General features: G+C 42.3%; 1 protein-coding gene across 1 annotated transcript in view; it reads right to left on the bottom strand.

Annotated features, from left to right (window-relative positions):
- Positions 1-15,607, bottom strand: part of LOC311000277 (contactin-associated protein-like 4) — a gene marked incomplete at both ends in the record, with an annotated part of 142,108 nt that overhangs the window by 49,546 nt on the left and 76,955 nt on the right. Inside the window, one exon of the mRNA XM_083990946.1 lies at positions 1,402-1,508. Coding sequence (XP_083847072.1) covers positions 1,402-1,508 — 107 coding nt within the window. The remainder of the gene's footprint in view (positions 1-1,401; positions 1,509-15,607) is intronic.

Below are 15,607 nucleotides of genomic sequence, written 5' to 3'. Positions count from 1 at the left end.
GAGCAATCCTGGCTGCACATTACTGGTGAGCTCTGTAGCGTAACGGTTCTTAAAGCAAACAGATTACAATGAAAAGAGAACAGTAGCAACCCGTAGGTGTCAAATGCTGCAGCTTAAAGGGCAATTTCAGGCAAATGCAACCTGGGGTTCTAGTTTCCTAATATTTTAGGTCTAAAAGATTGAATCTGAAGATTTTCTTTTTTCTGTCTCCTGTTCTGCAGTAGTTCTGTCTGTTTCCCTGCATCGCCACAGCAGCGTATAATGGGAGCGGACAGATCTTAGGCTGTTTACATCCCACAAAACCACAATTTTGTCGAGTTCCTATTTTGATAAAACAAACAGGAGCTTCAGACGACCTGTAAACATAGCGAGCCGTCAACTTGACTCTCACGCCAGACTTTGCATTACATCTCCGTTTAGAAAACATGTCGGCTTTTCTATAAGTGAACAAACCCCTCTGTGTTTGTGTGAAGCCATCTGACGTTGTCTGTGAAAAATAAAAGTGGTTTTGTGGGATGTAAACAGCCTAAACAGCCTCAGATCTGTCTGCTCCCATTATACGCTGCTGTGGCGATGCAGGGACAGACAGAACTACTGCAGAACAGGAGACAGAAAAAAGAAAATCTTCATCCCATGTCCCTGATTCTAGGTCTTCCAAGTGTCTATTTAAAAACAGCAGTCAACAAAAGATTGTATAATATTCTAACGTTTGCAGCTAGGAAAAATATTCTTTTGCAGTGGGTCAGTGACAAGATTCCCTCTGTCTGTGGTTTCTGGGCTGGGAGAAGTTTCAGAGTCCTGCGTGGCTTCTCAGAGTTACAGCGGGGCTCCGTGCAGCACTGCATGTCCATATGACGGTTGCGAACGGAGCTCACTTTTCTTCGTCCAAAAAGACACACCAAAAAACATCCAGATACCTCCATAGTGCTCGTCTGTAATGTCCCTTTTGTATTGAAGCCCCGACATGAGAAATTGTTTCGAAAAAAATTAAATAAGTCTATATTTTAAGCTTGTTTGTAGCGGAAGCTCCCAGCACTGCTCTTCCTGGTCCGTCCAAATCTTGCGTGATTTGCATCGACACCCAGTTCACGGCTCCGCAAATCGCGCGAGATTCCGGCAGAGCAAATATAGACTTTTTTTTTTTTTCGGAACAATTTCTCATGTTGGGGCTTCAATACAAGACGGACATTACAGACGAGCACTATGGAGGTATTTGGATGTTTTTTGGTGTGTCTTTTTGTTACGAAGAAAATTGAGCTCCGTTCGCAACCGTCATATGGACATGCAGTGCTGCACGGAGCCCCGCTGTAACTCAGAGAAGCCACGGAGGACTCTGAAACTTCTCCCAGCCCTTAGTCCACATGAGGGGGAGGAGATAATGAGGGATAATGAGGGACTTACAGCTGTGGCAGGTGGCGCCGCTGTAGCCGCTGTCGGAGCAGTTACAGTGGAAGACGGTCCAGGACTGACTGCAGCGGCCGCCATGTTCACAACGACTGGGAGAACATCTGGGAGAAAGAAAGAAAGAGAGAGAGAGAAAGAAGTGTGAGGAAGTGTCTCAACAGTTTATCACAAAGTTTCCAAGGATTTTTTTTGCCAACAACATCCTGACAAACTCATGTGTGGGAGGAGGAACTTGAAGGTTTCATGTCTGCTGTTGGAGAAAAAAAAAATACAGGGAAATGTAGTATAACAACACCCTCCTTTATGGCACATACTGAGACGGCAGATTTATTAAAGAAAAAAAAAAGTCAATATTTGTTTTGGCAGCCTGAATATTTGGGAACAATTCTGCAGGTTCAGCTGCCAAAACTCTGTCATTGAGGACAAAGGCAGTCGATGCCAAAACCCCCCACACACAATATCGACTGTTGTCAACTAGAACAGTCCACTTTATTTTGTTTGTTTAAAAACAGCAGCTGAAGCATCTTTTACATCTCAGACTCAGTGTGTTTGTGGACACATCTGGATCAAAACTTGGACTTGTTGCTGGAGTTAAAAGTTACAGTAGAAAAATACCAGACACAGATTCAAACTCCTGCCCTCCTCTCAGCAACAGCGTGAGATTAAAATAAAACATTTATAACATAAATATGACACATAAAGATTTATTTTTTCTTTTCCATCTAACAGGCAGAAAGCATTTTAAATTATGTTTACTCGTGTGTGTTGTGTTGTTCACTTTTGGGACAAATGTGTGTAGGAGTATCTGAAATAATGAAACTATTGAAAGAAGAGAGTTTAATTTTTTAACATTTGGAGGTAATATTTTCCATTTTACAACATGTTGCTGTGGGAAGTTGCTGAAGTAAAAAAAAAAAAAAATCCTGAACACCGAGGAAATAAAAAAAGTAGGCTACTTTACTTTAAAATTACTTTACTTTACTGCACAACTAACTTTCTTTCCTTTCTTTTAATTTGTTGATGTCCAGATGAGAAAGAAGAACGAAATGAAGGCGAATATGTGAACAAAAACCTACCAAATAAATAAATAATAAAAATAACTCTCCAATTCATCTGCTGGATTTCCTGTCTGTCACTGACTCAAACAGGATCATCCATCCATAAATCCATTAAGGTGTTTTTTTTTCCTTTTCTTTCATGTCACAGATAGGATGTGTTTCAGGCATATTTCATCATTACACATGTCGAGATGTCTTTATTATCTTGTCACAACAAGATGCAACTAAATAAATCAAATAAATAAATAAATATATTAGTGTTGCCATGGATTCCGGTGACAGATCTGTCTATTGATCCAGCTAGACTGAACTCAATCTAAATCATCCGTGTTGTCTTTTTTTTTTTTTTTTTACTGTTCTTTTGTTGCATGCAGATACAGTATATAGCTACCAAAAAAGATAAACAAGTTTAACAGAGTACAAATAGTGATTGTGATGATTATGGATTTCTCAATGGAAATGCATGTTGGAGCCTGTGAGTCCATCTCAGCTCAAGGTCTGGAGATGATCACAGTTTCATGAGTTAGGCCTCGGAAGCAATAACAATTGAGGAACATATTTTCCAGTCGAGCTGAAATATTGTTGCCTGTCTACACAATATTTCTATATCGTCTTTACTTCACCCACAAGATGTTTATGATTAACTCAGGTTTCACTGATGATCATTTATTGTGCTGTGAGAGCTGTTGAAAAGCTTCATCTTGTGTTTCACCTTATTGAAACATTATAATCATCATTATCCCGTTGCAGAAACCAGTCGCACTTTCACAATTTGTAAAATGATTCCTATACATTTCCACCCCCAGTAAACTAAATGAAACAAAGTAAGTTTACATTTATATATGAAGAGAGGCTCATTTTTAATGCCTGTTCGCTGCAGGGTTCCTGTTTACTTCTCCTCTCCTTCAAAAATCAATAAAATATGAAACGGCTCAGCGGTGCCCCGAAGTTTTGAATACGACTGTATATACAAAATACAAACAAATACAAACTTTCAAACTGCAACTAACCTCATTTAAATCACAAATCCACTGAAATGTCACACACAGAGACACTGAAACACACCAAGCCCCGAGGCGTTCACAGAGTGGCCCCTTTAAAACACTAACATCGCGTCCATCAGCTCGGTCTCCCGCAGCGCCCTGTGAGCCAATTTGAGCCTGACAACACTTTTAACTTCAGCCCCTCACAGATGACATTGATCCCAGCGTGCACGGCCCTGCAGAGACGCCTCTTCATCCTCCTCCTCCTCCTCCTATCGCCACTCTGAGTGTGCACCCTGTGTTTGTTGACAGTCAATAAAAACCTAAAATCTAAAAAACAACTCACTTTACACACATGAAATAAAAGCAACACACACACCCTTACAACACATGTTCACAGATTTAAAGGTATAATATGTAGGAATCCCCTCCATCTAGCGGTGCGGTTGCATATCTGAACGTATTCTTGATGTTGCATTCACGTGAAATGGGGCAGATGTCAGACAGACAACAGACGCTGCATGTAACAGGATAAACAAGCGTCTATGTAAACAAGTGATCCGCCAGCACGAGGCAAAACAATACAGGCGTGACAATATGTTGTCATGGTGATGTGGTATTGTTATACCGTCTTTCTCTGGTGGAGTAAAATGACATCCGGTTGGTTTGCCGACGGCCGTCTGCCTGACTGCACCTGAATGCAACACCAGTGCCTCCGTCCTTCCTCACACTACACAGTGGTGACAGCTTTAACAGGCCGAGATCACAGCTCCGCTCAGTTTCCGTGGTTACCTACGGTCACGATGCAACATGGCCGCCTCGGTTCGGTGCGTCGCCCACTTATGTATTTGTAACGACTTGTAACAACTCATTCTAAGGTACCAGAAAGCTTTCATTTGTATGCAGCTGTGATTCAACTATACATATTTATGAAAGCAATAATTGATTTTTGCTAATAAAAAGCCAAATAAGTTACATACTGGGGCTTTAAGTGTGTGAGTTACTCTAACACTATATGAGATGATCTAAACTAATCAGACCGAGGCAAATTGCTCCATATGCTGTTAATGCAGTGTTTGCTTGGTATAATAGTGTAGTGCTCTTTGGTTCTCTCTCACATACACACACACACACACACACACACACCACTGCAGATATAATAACCTGCTCTGAAGTATGACCACAAACTGCAGCCGTGTCGGTGAGTCCATTTTCCACATGACTTTACATCCCATGGGAGCAAAATTAAATCAGCAGGATTACTCAGAGAAAAAAAAGAAACACACATTAAAAAAAGAAAAAACACGGCCACATGCTCTGGGTCTGAACTGGAAAAAAAGGATTTACTCAATGTTTGTTCCAGTGAATAGTCCGATCCGTGCAAAAAACTGTACTGTACTGATTAATAATCTAATGAGTGCAGATAAATACATTTTTTTTAAAAAGCAGATGGGGGACGTTTTAATTAAAATCACTGGAGCAGATTCTCTTTATCTGCCAAAGATATGTGGTTGGTTCAATATTTGTTAATGCAGGCGTTTACATACGATATACTGCGGATGTGTGTGTGTGTGTGCGTGTGTGTGTGCTAATGCCCTAGAGGAGAGTGTATAATTGTTGTAATTGTCTCATTAATTGTGCAGCTATTTGCCGTGACTGGATGAACCCCCCTCCCTCCCTCTGCCTCTGCTCATCTTCCTGAGCTGGAAGTTTATTGCTCTGATCCTGTGTTGTCACTGACGATTTGCAGCGTCATTTATCACCTCACGATCCATAAATTACACCCAAAATATTTATCACGAGGTCTCAACTCGCTCTACACGTCAATTAATTTCAGTTATCCTCACTTTCAGTTCAGTGAAAGCTGTAGAAACACACAACGTGCCAGTCGTCGATTGTAGTTAAAATCTAACAAGTTTTTTTGTTTTTTTAAATCATTGCAGCCATAATCAATATCCTTATATCAATAATGGATCTGAATGAACAATCGATCACGTGCATTTTTCCACTACAGAGCCCAGAGCTGCAGCTTCTTACACTGATTCACTCTCGCACGTCGAACACAGACTCGTACGGAGGTGACCTTGTCTCTGAGGAATATCACTTTCTATACAACTAAACGGCAACAGCCAAGACGTTTTGTAGGAAGCGTAGTGAAGGCTGGATTATGTTCAGAGATGTTTTGTTTTCTTTTAAAGAAAAGGAGAGCGCCGTTTCTCAACAGCAGCAGCTGAGAAGCCAGGATCGTGGGAGGATAGAAAACACAAAGAGAACAAGGTTTGCATCCAGAATCCTGTCTCTGGTGAAGATTTGGGGAAGAAAAACAGTTTTGGTTCAAGACGATAAATCTCTCCTTAACCTTAACTGAGTGTTTCACTATAATAACTATAACAATATTCAGTGATAATAATTCAAACACTGTTCCTGTTATGCCTGTGAATATGAATATTTTACCGTTTTAGTAGCTGAGCTCAACGTGTTTGCTGAGTTGGGTTCAGACTGGTTGTTTTGGTTTTTTACTTATTCATCCAACCAACTAAGTTGAAGCTCTGAACTCAAGCAGCAACGGTTCAAAGATCAACTCCTGGTGCATGGTTCTTATAAAGATACAAACCAAATGGAAAACCTGAGCAACCTGACCCTTAACTCTACCACTTCTCCACTTATTTCTGTGGTTTTACCTGGTGTTGTGGTCTTGGGAGTGGTCTTGGTCTCAAGATCACATTTTCAAGGTCTTGGTTTTGACCGGGAATCAACTAAATTTTTACGTGGTTTTGGCCTTGACTTGGTTTCGACCCCCTCAAAGTCTTGTAGATGGTGGGCCGTGGCCCTGTATCAGCTTTAGTTTTGGAAAATAATGATCCCCATGGAGGGAAAACCTGGATCTTTTACGTTTTAAAGTTTATTTTTTTCTCAATCAGATTTTCTTTGTTGGCACTCGTAATTCTTGCACATTTTTTCATATTCATAGTTTAAAGTTCGTTAAATTTGCAGGCAAACGCCGCAGCCTACTATGTCAGTTGAACCAATGGCACGCAGCGCTTCAAATCACGTGATGTTATTCAACCAATCAGACCTAGATGCGAGGAACAGCTGATCTCAATATTTACCTGGTGGACACGGGGTGGAGAGGTGAAGACGACAACACATCACGAAAGCTAAATAGCTAAATAAGAAGCTTACACGTATGTAGGTAAGTATTAATGTTGTTGGAAAATGCTCGCTATGCGATTTATTTGATGTATAACCTTTGGCGAGGCGGCGTTTATTACGTGTAACGTTAAAGGTAGCGCTAACTGCTAACCGTTCGCCTAATCCTGGCTCTTGTTAACAACTCGTGCTCGCTATCAATCAGTCAATTAAGCTTGAGCTTCACGTGAGAAGCGTAGGAGACCTGAATCTATATTTCAATATCGCTGACTATTCTTATCGAATTAATATTAACATTATTCACAACACACGATGTGAATAACCCAAATTGTTGGAGGTTAAGATGTGGCAATTTGGCAGCTGGCCAGCGTCAGTCAGTAAGAGCTTGTTAAGCCACGCACTCACGGTGTGTGAGTATAATTAACGTTACTGGTTATTATGTTATTGGTGTTGCCGTTATACCCAGAGAGAGGGATAACAGAAGGAATGTAAATGATATAAAACTTGGTTCTCTGTGGTATACCCCAGTCAGCAAATTTCAAACAGTGAAGTAAACTACCCTGAAATGTTGTTGAGCATGAGCATAGTTGTATATTTTAATAGTTTCACACTGCATTAGTTTTTCTTTAATTCTTTTCCGGGTGTACGATTTGTGTTTGTATTTATCATGTTTGCAGATAATGCACTGAACTGGCAGAAGGTGTGGTGCCCACTTGGATGTGCAGAGGTCAGAGGTGTGTGACTTCCGGGTCGCTGCTCATGTGGTCGACCGGTCAGCTCGTAGAGCAGCTTTTGTTTGTTTTTAATATTTAGCCGTTTTTTTAAACTTTTGTGTAATCTGCCGATATGGACATTTACGGAGTCACACTTCTCCTCCTTTGGCTTCTCTGGATATCAGTGTCCAGTGGCGCACGGAAACAACCTGCCTAACGGCCCACGGATCACCTCCTCCAGAGATTTCCTGATGCAGCTCGGACTTCAGACGCACCTCACAGTCAGCACGGACACTTTCCCCAAGGAAATACTTTGTAACAACTCTCCCGGACAGACCAGCTACGCTCACAAGACCAAGGTAACCGGACGGGGAAAGAAAAAAGGCAGTGTCAGAGCCAGACTGAAAACCCTGACCACAACACTAGTCTTACCTTTAACTTCTCACCTGTCGACATATTAGATGAAGGCTACATTACAAGAGCAAGCAACAGATGGAAGAAGATGGAGGAGAAAAAGCAGGAAAGGACATTTCCATCTTCATACGTTGACCCTAAACTTGTTTGGCAAATGAATCATGTGACCAGGATGGCCGAGAGGTTAAGGCGTTGCACTTAAGATGCAATGGACATAATGTCCTCGTGGGTTCGAGCCCCACTCCTGGTAGATCAGTTTCAATTATGTCAATAACGTATCAAATTATGTAAGTGATTCAAGCAAAAGCAGCAACATGTATATGCATATTTGTCTCAGTGGGTATTTGTAATTGAATCCACATGCTAAGTCATCAGGGTTTTCAAATACCAGAGGGAAACAGTTGTATTTTTTTGTATTTTAGTAAAATGATACCTGCAGTCACCAGGCTGGCTGTGGTGGAGGTGTTTGTCTGAACAAAACGGGATGTTATAGTGGAGACATTAAATCTAAAATCTGAGTTATAATGTACTTTCAGCCACTCATGGTTGTTTTTCTCTTGATCGTGTTTCTACTGGAAGTTTTTTCTGCAGTCTGGGGCCTAAAAATCAAATCAGATATTGATCTTTACCCTCAGATACTCACTCTTATTTCCTCTCTACAGAGTATTTATTTTTTCTCCAGAGAGTTGCATGTTGATAAAGCTGTTTGTGTCACCAGGATGGCCGAGTGGTTAAGGCGTTGCACTCAAGATGCAATGGACATTAAGTCCTCGTGGGTTCAAGTCCCACTCCTGGTAGGAGATGTTTTAAATAGAGGCAGTGCATGAAAAATTAATAAGCATAAAGAAAAAGACACACACTGGCCAAGAGTGCGTAGGATCTGGTGTAAAAAACATCAGTGCACGTGATCGATGAAAGCCGTGCATGTTGATGATTTCGGTGTAAAGCTGCCATGGGGTTTAGAGGGATAGTTCGACATTTTGGAAAATTGGCCCATTGCCATAATCTCTATAGTCATAACAGTAGGTTTGTTACCTTTAATTGTCGGTGCAAGCTATTTTTAGAACGCCGGGGCAGAGCCGTGAGCTGCTCAGAGCTACGCTACGGAGGCTCATGGGATTTTTTGGTTTCCCTCATCAAACTAATCAAATACACAATCCAACAACTCCAAAACGCTCGCTTGTGTGATGTTGATAAATCTGGCAGCTGAGAACAATTGTGAATAACACGCCATGATATTTTCCTGCTTTAGAGACCTCGTCCTGGCCCCTTCTCCACATGGACACAGCCAAGAAAAAACACTTCACTGACATTACCACATTCAACAGGGAGAGGGTGACATCACAAACTACCTGAGTATCTAAAAGAGTCAAAGTCTTTGTTATTGATTAAAGTATAATCACTGCTGGATGGAGGGTTCAGACGCACATGCGTTCAATCAGTTGGTCTGGTTACTTGTCGTGCTTCACATCACCAGGATGGCCGAGAGGTTAAGGCGTTGCACTTAAGATGCAATGGACACAGAGTCCTCGTGGGTTCGAATCCCACTCCTGGTAGATCAATTTCAACACTAAAGCCAGGAACACACCGCCACGACACGTCCCGACGCCTTTGGCCCACGAGTCTGTTGCCTCTCGTCCGGAGAAAGGAAAAAGTGAAACACACCGCCCCGACTGCCGACCAGAGGAATTGAGTGGCGAGGACTCCCCCATAGAAATACAGACCAATTCTAAGTCATAAAGTGGTAGTAATAATCTTTGCCATGTACAGTAACCATGTTGACTTAACAGAATAAAATCTATTAGACTGATTGGTTCATTGTAAAACATTTATTTATTTACGTAAATGTGGTGATTTCAGTACGTAGCCCAGAGGCAGCCCTGCTCACTGTTCATTCAAACAAACTAATGCCACTGCCACAGTTAATTTCATCAATGAGACCAACATTAATCTCCCCAAAACAATTTAACCAGCCACGTGTTAACAGCGCTAAACCCAAAATTAAAACAGATTTTAGCAGCTTACTGCTGTGGCTCGGTTGCCGCGAAATGGCGATAGCCGATGCTAATTTCTGTTAGCCCGTCTATGGTGTTTTACATTATACGTTAGCATTAAGCTAGCAGGCTTTATATGCTTAGTTGTGAGCTTTACTGCTCTTTTTATTTTGTATACCATTTTTACTGTGGGACAGGCTAGGATACCGTTTGTTTAACACACAGCCAATCAGAGTACCCGACGAGTCTACTCTCCTGACGGCCGACGAGTCCCGACTGAGCATGTTCAATCGGCCCCGACGAGACCCGACAAGACCCGACGCTCCCCGACGGAGAGGAACACACCAAACAGATGAGCCCCCGACGCCATCTGACGAGGCCCGACGCCCGACGGTCAGGCCGGTGTGTCCCTGGCTTAACATGAGGTGTGTTGTGCTGCAGGAACAGTGGCAGTGATGGTTGGCTGAACTCCACTGGAGCAATGAACATCAATCTGTGAAGATATATTCACTGATTTATTCTTTAATAAAGGTGGTGGAGAGAGGACTGTCTTACACATCGGTCCAAAGATCTGTTTAATCTCTGGTCATGTTTCTACTGGACCTTTTCTCTGCAGTTTGAGACCTAAAGCTCCAATCAGATATCGACCTTGACCTCAGGTCCTCACACTTGTTTTTCTCCATCTCCATGCATGTTGACATCACTGTTCACACCGCCAGGATGGCCGAGTGGTTAAGGCGTTGCACTCAAGATGCAATGGACATTGAGTCCTCGTGGGTTCAAATCCCACTCCTGGTAGTCCTCTAATAGAGGTAGTCCATGAAAAACCAATAAGCACAATGAAAAAGACACACACTGGTCTTCATTCATCAATAGTGAGTAGGATCTGGTGTAAAAAAAAATCAGTGCACGTGATGTAAGAAAGGTGTTCATGTTGCTGATTTTGGTGTAAAACTGGCCTGACGTTGATAAATCTGGCAGCTGAGAACACCTGTCCACTTTACGACATAGATACAACCAATAAAAACACTTCACTGACATTACCACATTCAACAGGGAGAGGGCGGCATCACAAACTACCTGAGTATCTAAAAGAGTCAAAGTTTTTGTGATTGATTAAAGTATAATCACTGCTGGCGTTGCACTCAAGATGCAATGGACGTTAAGTCCTCGTGGGTTCAAATCCCACTCCTGGTAGGAGACCTCTAATAGAGGTGGTGCATGAAAAATTTGTAAGCACACCAAAAAAGATACAAACTAGCTTTATCAAGAGTGAGTAAGATCTGGTGTAAAAAATCAGTGCACGTGAAAGAACAAACGTTTTCATGTTGCTGATTTCGGTGTAAAACTGGCCTGACGTTGATAAATCTGGCAGCTGAGAACAATCCTAAATAACACGCCATGATACTTTCCTGCTTTAGAGACCTCGTCTTGGCAACTTGTCAGTTACTTGTTCTGCATCATGTCACCAGGATGGCCGAGAGGTTAAGGCGTTGCCCTTAAGATGCAATGGACACAGAGTCCTCGTGGGTTCGAAACCCCACTCCTGGTAGATCAGTTTCAATTAGAGTCATTAGGAGGACCTCAGGTCCTCACACTCGTGGGTTCAAATCCCACTCCTGGTAGGAGATGGCTAATAGAGGTAGTGCATGAAAAATAAAGAAGCACAATGAAAAAGAAACACACAGGTCTTCATTTATCAAGAGTGAGTAGGATCTGGTGTAAAAAATCAGTGCACGTGATATAAGAAAGGTGTTTATGTTGCTGATTTCGGTGTAAAACTGGCCTGACGTTGATCAATTGCGTTCAAATCCCACTCCTGGTAGATGAGTTTGAATTACAGTCTTTAAACTCTATAAATATAACAGTGGTTCAGTAGTTGATACCTGCAGTCACCATGCTGGCTGAGTGGTGGAGGTGTTGGTCTGAACAACACTGAATGTTGTAGTTTAGATCTCAAATCAAACACTGAGTTACAAAGTAGTTTGAGCCACTCATTTGACTTTCTCTTTATCAGGACCAAGATGGTTGTTGACCTTTGCTCATCTCACCAAAGATCTGTTCTAACTCCTGGTCATGTTTCTACTGGACCTTTTCTCTGCAGTTTGAGGCCTAAAGCTCCAATCAGATATCGACCTTGACCTCAGGTCCTCACACTTGTTTTTCTCCATCTCCATGCATGTTGAAATTGCTGTTCACATCACCAGGATGGCCGAGTGGTTAAGGCGTTGCACTCAAGATGCAATGGACATTGAGTCCTCGTGGGTTCAAATCCCACTCCTGGTAGGAGAGGAGAGGGAGGCATCACAGATTACCTGCATATCTAACAGAGTGTAAGTTTTTGCGATTGATGAAGGTATAATCACTGCTGGATGGATACAATCAGTTGCACCAGTTACTTGTCTTGCCTCATGTCACCAGGATGGCCGAGTGGTTAAGGCGTTGCACTCAAGATGCAATGGACATTGAGTCCTCGTGGGTTCAAATCCCACTCCTGGTAGGAGTCCTCTAATAGAGTTAGTGCATGAAAAATAAAGAAGCACAATGAAAAAGAAACACACAAGTCTTCATTTATCAAGAGTGAGTAGGATCTGGTGTAAAAAATCAGTGCACGTGATGTGAGAAAGGTGTTAATGTTGCTGATTTCGGTGTAAGACTCACGTGACGTTGATAAATCTGGCAGCTGAGAACAATCATGAATAACACGCCATGATACTTTCCTGCTTTAGAGACCTCGTCCTGGAAACTTGTCAGTTACTTGTTCTGCATTATGTCACCAGGATGGCCGAGAGGTTAAGGCGTTGCACTTAAGATGCAATGGACACAGAGTCCTCGTGGGTTCAAATCCCACTCCTGGTAGGAGAGGAGAGGGAGGCATCACAGATTACCTGCATATCTAACAGAGTGTAAGTTTTTGCGATTGATGAAGGTATAATCACTGCTGGATGGATACAATTAGTTGCACCAGTTACTTGTCTTGCCTCATGTCACCAGGATGGCCGAGTGGTTAAGGCGTTGCACTCAAGATGCAATGGACATTGAGTCCTCGTGGGTTCAAATCCCACTCCTGGTAGGAGTCCTCTAATAGAGTTAGTGCATGAAAAATAAAGAAGCACAATGAAAAAGAAACACACAAGTCTTCATTTATCAAGAGTGAGTAGGATCTGGTGTAAAAAATCAGTGCACGTGATGTGAGAAAGGTGTTAATGTTGCTGATTTCGGTGTAAGACTCACGTGACGTTGATAAATCTGGCAGCTGAGAACAATCATGAATAACACGCCATGATACTTTCCTGCTTTAGAGACCTCATCCTGGAAACTTGTCAGTTACTTGTTCTGCATTTTGTCACCAGGATGGCCGAGAGGTTAAGGCGTTGCACTTAAGATGCAATGGACACAGAGTCCTCGTGGGTTCGAACCCCACTCCTGGTAGATCAGTTTCAATTAGAGTCATTACACTGTATAAAAATAATCATTTGTTTTTTGTTTATATTTATACAGTTGTTTTTAACACATCGGTCCAAAGATCTGTTTAATCTCACTCCTGGTCATGTTTCTACTGGACCTTTTCTCTGCAGTTTGAGGCCTAAATATCCCCCGACAACTTTATCAGGACCAAGATGGTTGTTGACCTTTGCTTATCTCACCTGTACTGGCTGAAGAGTTAAAGTGCTGCACTGAAGATGCAGCGTTGAAATCCCAACACTCGTAGCTGGTTCTTATGAAGATACAGATGGAAACACCAACATGAGGTGTGTTGTGCTGCAGGAACAGTGGCAGTGATGGTTGGCATTGGATGACAACATTCACATTACCAGGATGGCCGAGAGGTTAAGGCGTTGCACTTAAGATGCAATGGACACAGAGTCCTCGTGGGTTCAAACCCCACTCCTGGTAGATCAGTTACAATTAGAGTCATTAGGAGGACCTCAGGTCCTCACACTCGTGGGTTCAAATCCCACTCCGGGTGGGAGATGGCTAATAGAGGTAGTGCATGAAATATAAAGAAGCACAATGAAAAAGAAATACACAGGTGTTCATTTATCAAGAGTGAGTAGGATCTGGTGAAAAAAATCAGTGCACGTGATGTAAGAAAGGTGTTCATGTTGCTGATTCCGGTGTAAAACTGGCCTGACGTTGATAAATTGGGTTTGACAAACACTGAGTTACAAAGTAGTTTGAGCCACTCAGTTGTCTTTCTCTTTATCAGGACCAAGATGGTTGTTGACCTTTGCTCATCTCACCAAAGATCTGTTCTAACTCCTGGTCATGTTTCTACTGGACCCTTTCTCTGCAGTTTGAGGCCTAAAGCTCCAATCAGATATCGACCTTGACCTCAGGTCCTCACACTTGTTTTTCTCCATCTCCATGCATGTTGACATTGCTGTTCACATCACCAGGATGGCCGAGTGGTTAAGGCGTTGCACTCAAGATGCAATGGACGTTAAGTCCTCGTGGGTTCAAATCCCACTCCTGGTAGGAGACCTCTAATAGAGGTGGTGCATGAAAAATTTGTAAGCACACCAAAAAAGATACAAACTAGCTTTATCAAGAGTGAGTAAGATCTGGTGTAAAAAATCAGTGCACGTGAAAGAACAAACGTTTTCATGTTGCTGATTTCGGTGTAAAACTGGCCTGACGTTGATAAATCTGGCAGCTGAGAACAATCATAAATAACACGCCATGATACTTTCCTGCTTTAGAGACCTCGTCTTGGCAACTTGTCAGTTACTTGTTCTGCATCATGTCACCAGGATGGCCGAGAGGTTAAGGCGTTGCACTTAAGATGCAATGGACACAGAGTCCTCGTGGGTTCGAACCCCACTCCTGGTAGATCAGTTTCAATTAGAGTATTTAGGAGGTCACACTCGTGGGTTCAAATCCCACTCCTGGTAGGAGATGGCTAATAGAGGTAGTGCATGAAAAATAAAGAAGCACAATGAAAAAGAAACACACAGGTCTTCATTTATCAAGAGTGAGTAGGATCTGGTGTAAAAAATCAGTGCACTTGATGTGAGAAAGGTGTTAATGTTGCTGATTTCGGTGTAAGACTCACGTGACGTTGATAAATCTGGCAGCTGAGAACAATCATGAATAACACGCCATGATACTTTCCTGCTTTAGAGACCTCGTCCTGCGAACTTGTCAGTTACTTGTTCTGCATTATGTCACCAGGATGGCCGAGAGGTTAAGGCGTTGCACTTAAGATGCAATGGACACAGAGTCCTCGTGGGTTCGAACCCCACTCCTGGTAGATCAGTTTCAATTAGAGTCATTAGGAGGACCTCAGGTCCTCACACTCGTGGGTTCAAATCCCACTCCTGGTAGGAGATGGCTAATAGAGGTAGTGCATGAAAAATAAAGAAGCACAATGAAAAAGAAACACACAAGTCTTCATTTATCAAGAGTGAGTAGGATCTGGTGTAAAATATCAGTGCACGTGATGTAAGAAAGGTGTTCATGTTGCTGATTTCGGTGTAAAACTGGCCTGACGTTGATAAATTGGGTTCAAATCCCACTCCTGGTAGATGAGTTTGAATTACAGTCTTTAAACTCTATAAATATAACAGTGGTTCAGTAGTTGATACCTGCAGTCACCATGCTGAGTGGTGGAGGTGTTTGTCTGAACATGTTGTAGTTTAGATCTCAAATCAAACACTGAGTTACAAAGTGGTTTGAGCCACTCAGTTGTCTTTCTCTTTATCAGGACCAAGATGGTTGTTGACCTTTGCTCATCTCACCAAAGATCTGTTCTAACTCCTGGTCATGTTTCTACTGGACCTTTTCTCTGCAGTTTGAGGCCTAAAGCTCCAATCAGATATCGACCTTGACCTCAGGTCCTCACACTTGTTTTTCTCCATCTCCATGCATGTTGACATCACTGTTCATAT

Source organism: Trachurus trachurus (assembly GCF_905171665.1).
Source record: "Trachurus trachurus genome assembly, chromosome: 17".
Taxonomy (NCBI): domain Eukaryota; kingdom Metazoa; phylum Chordata; class Actinopteri; order Carangiformes; family Carangidae; genus Trachurus; species Trachurus trachurus.
This window is presented reverse-complemented; position numbering and strand designations above follow the sequence as displayed.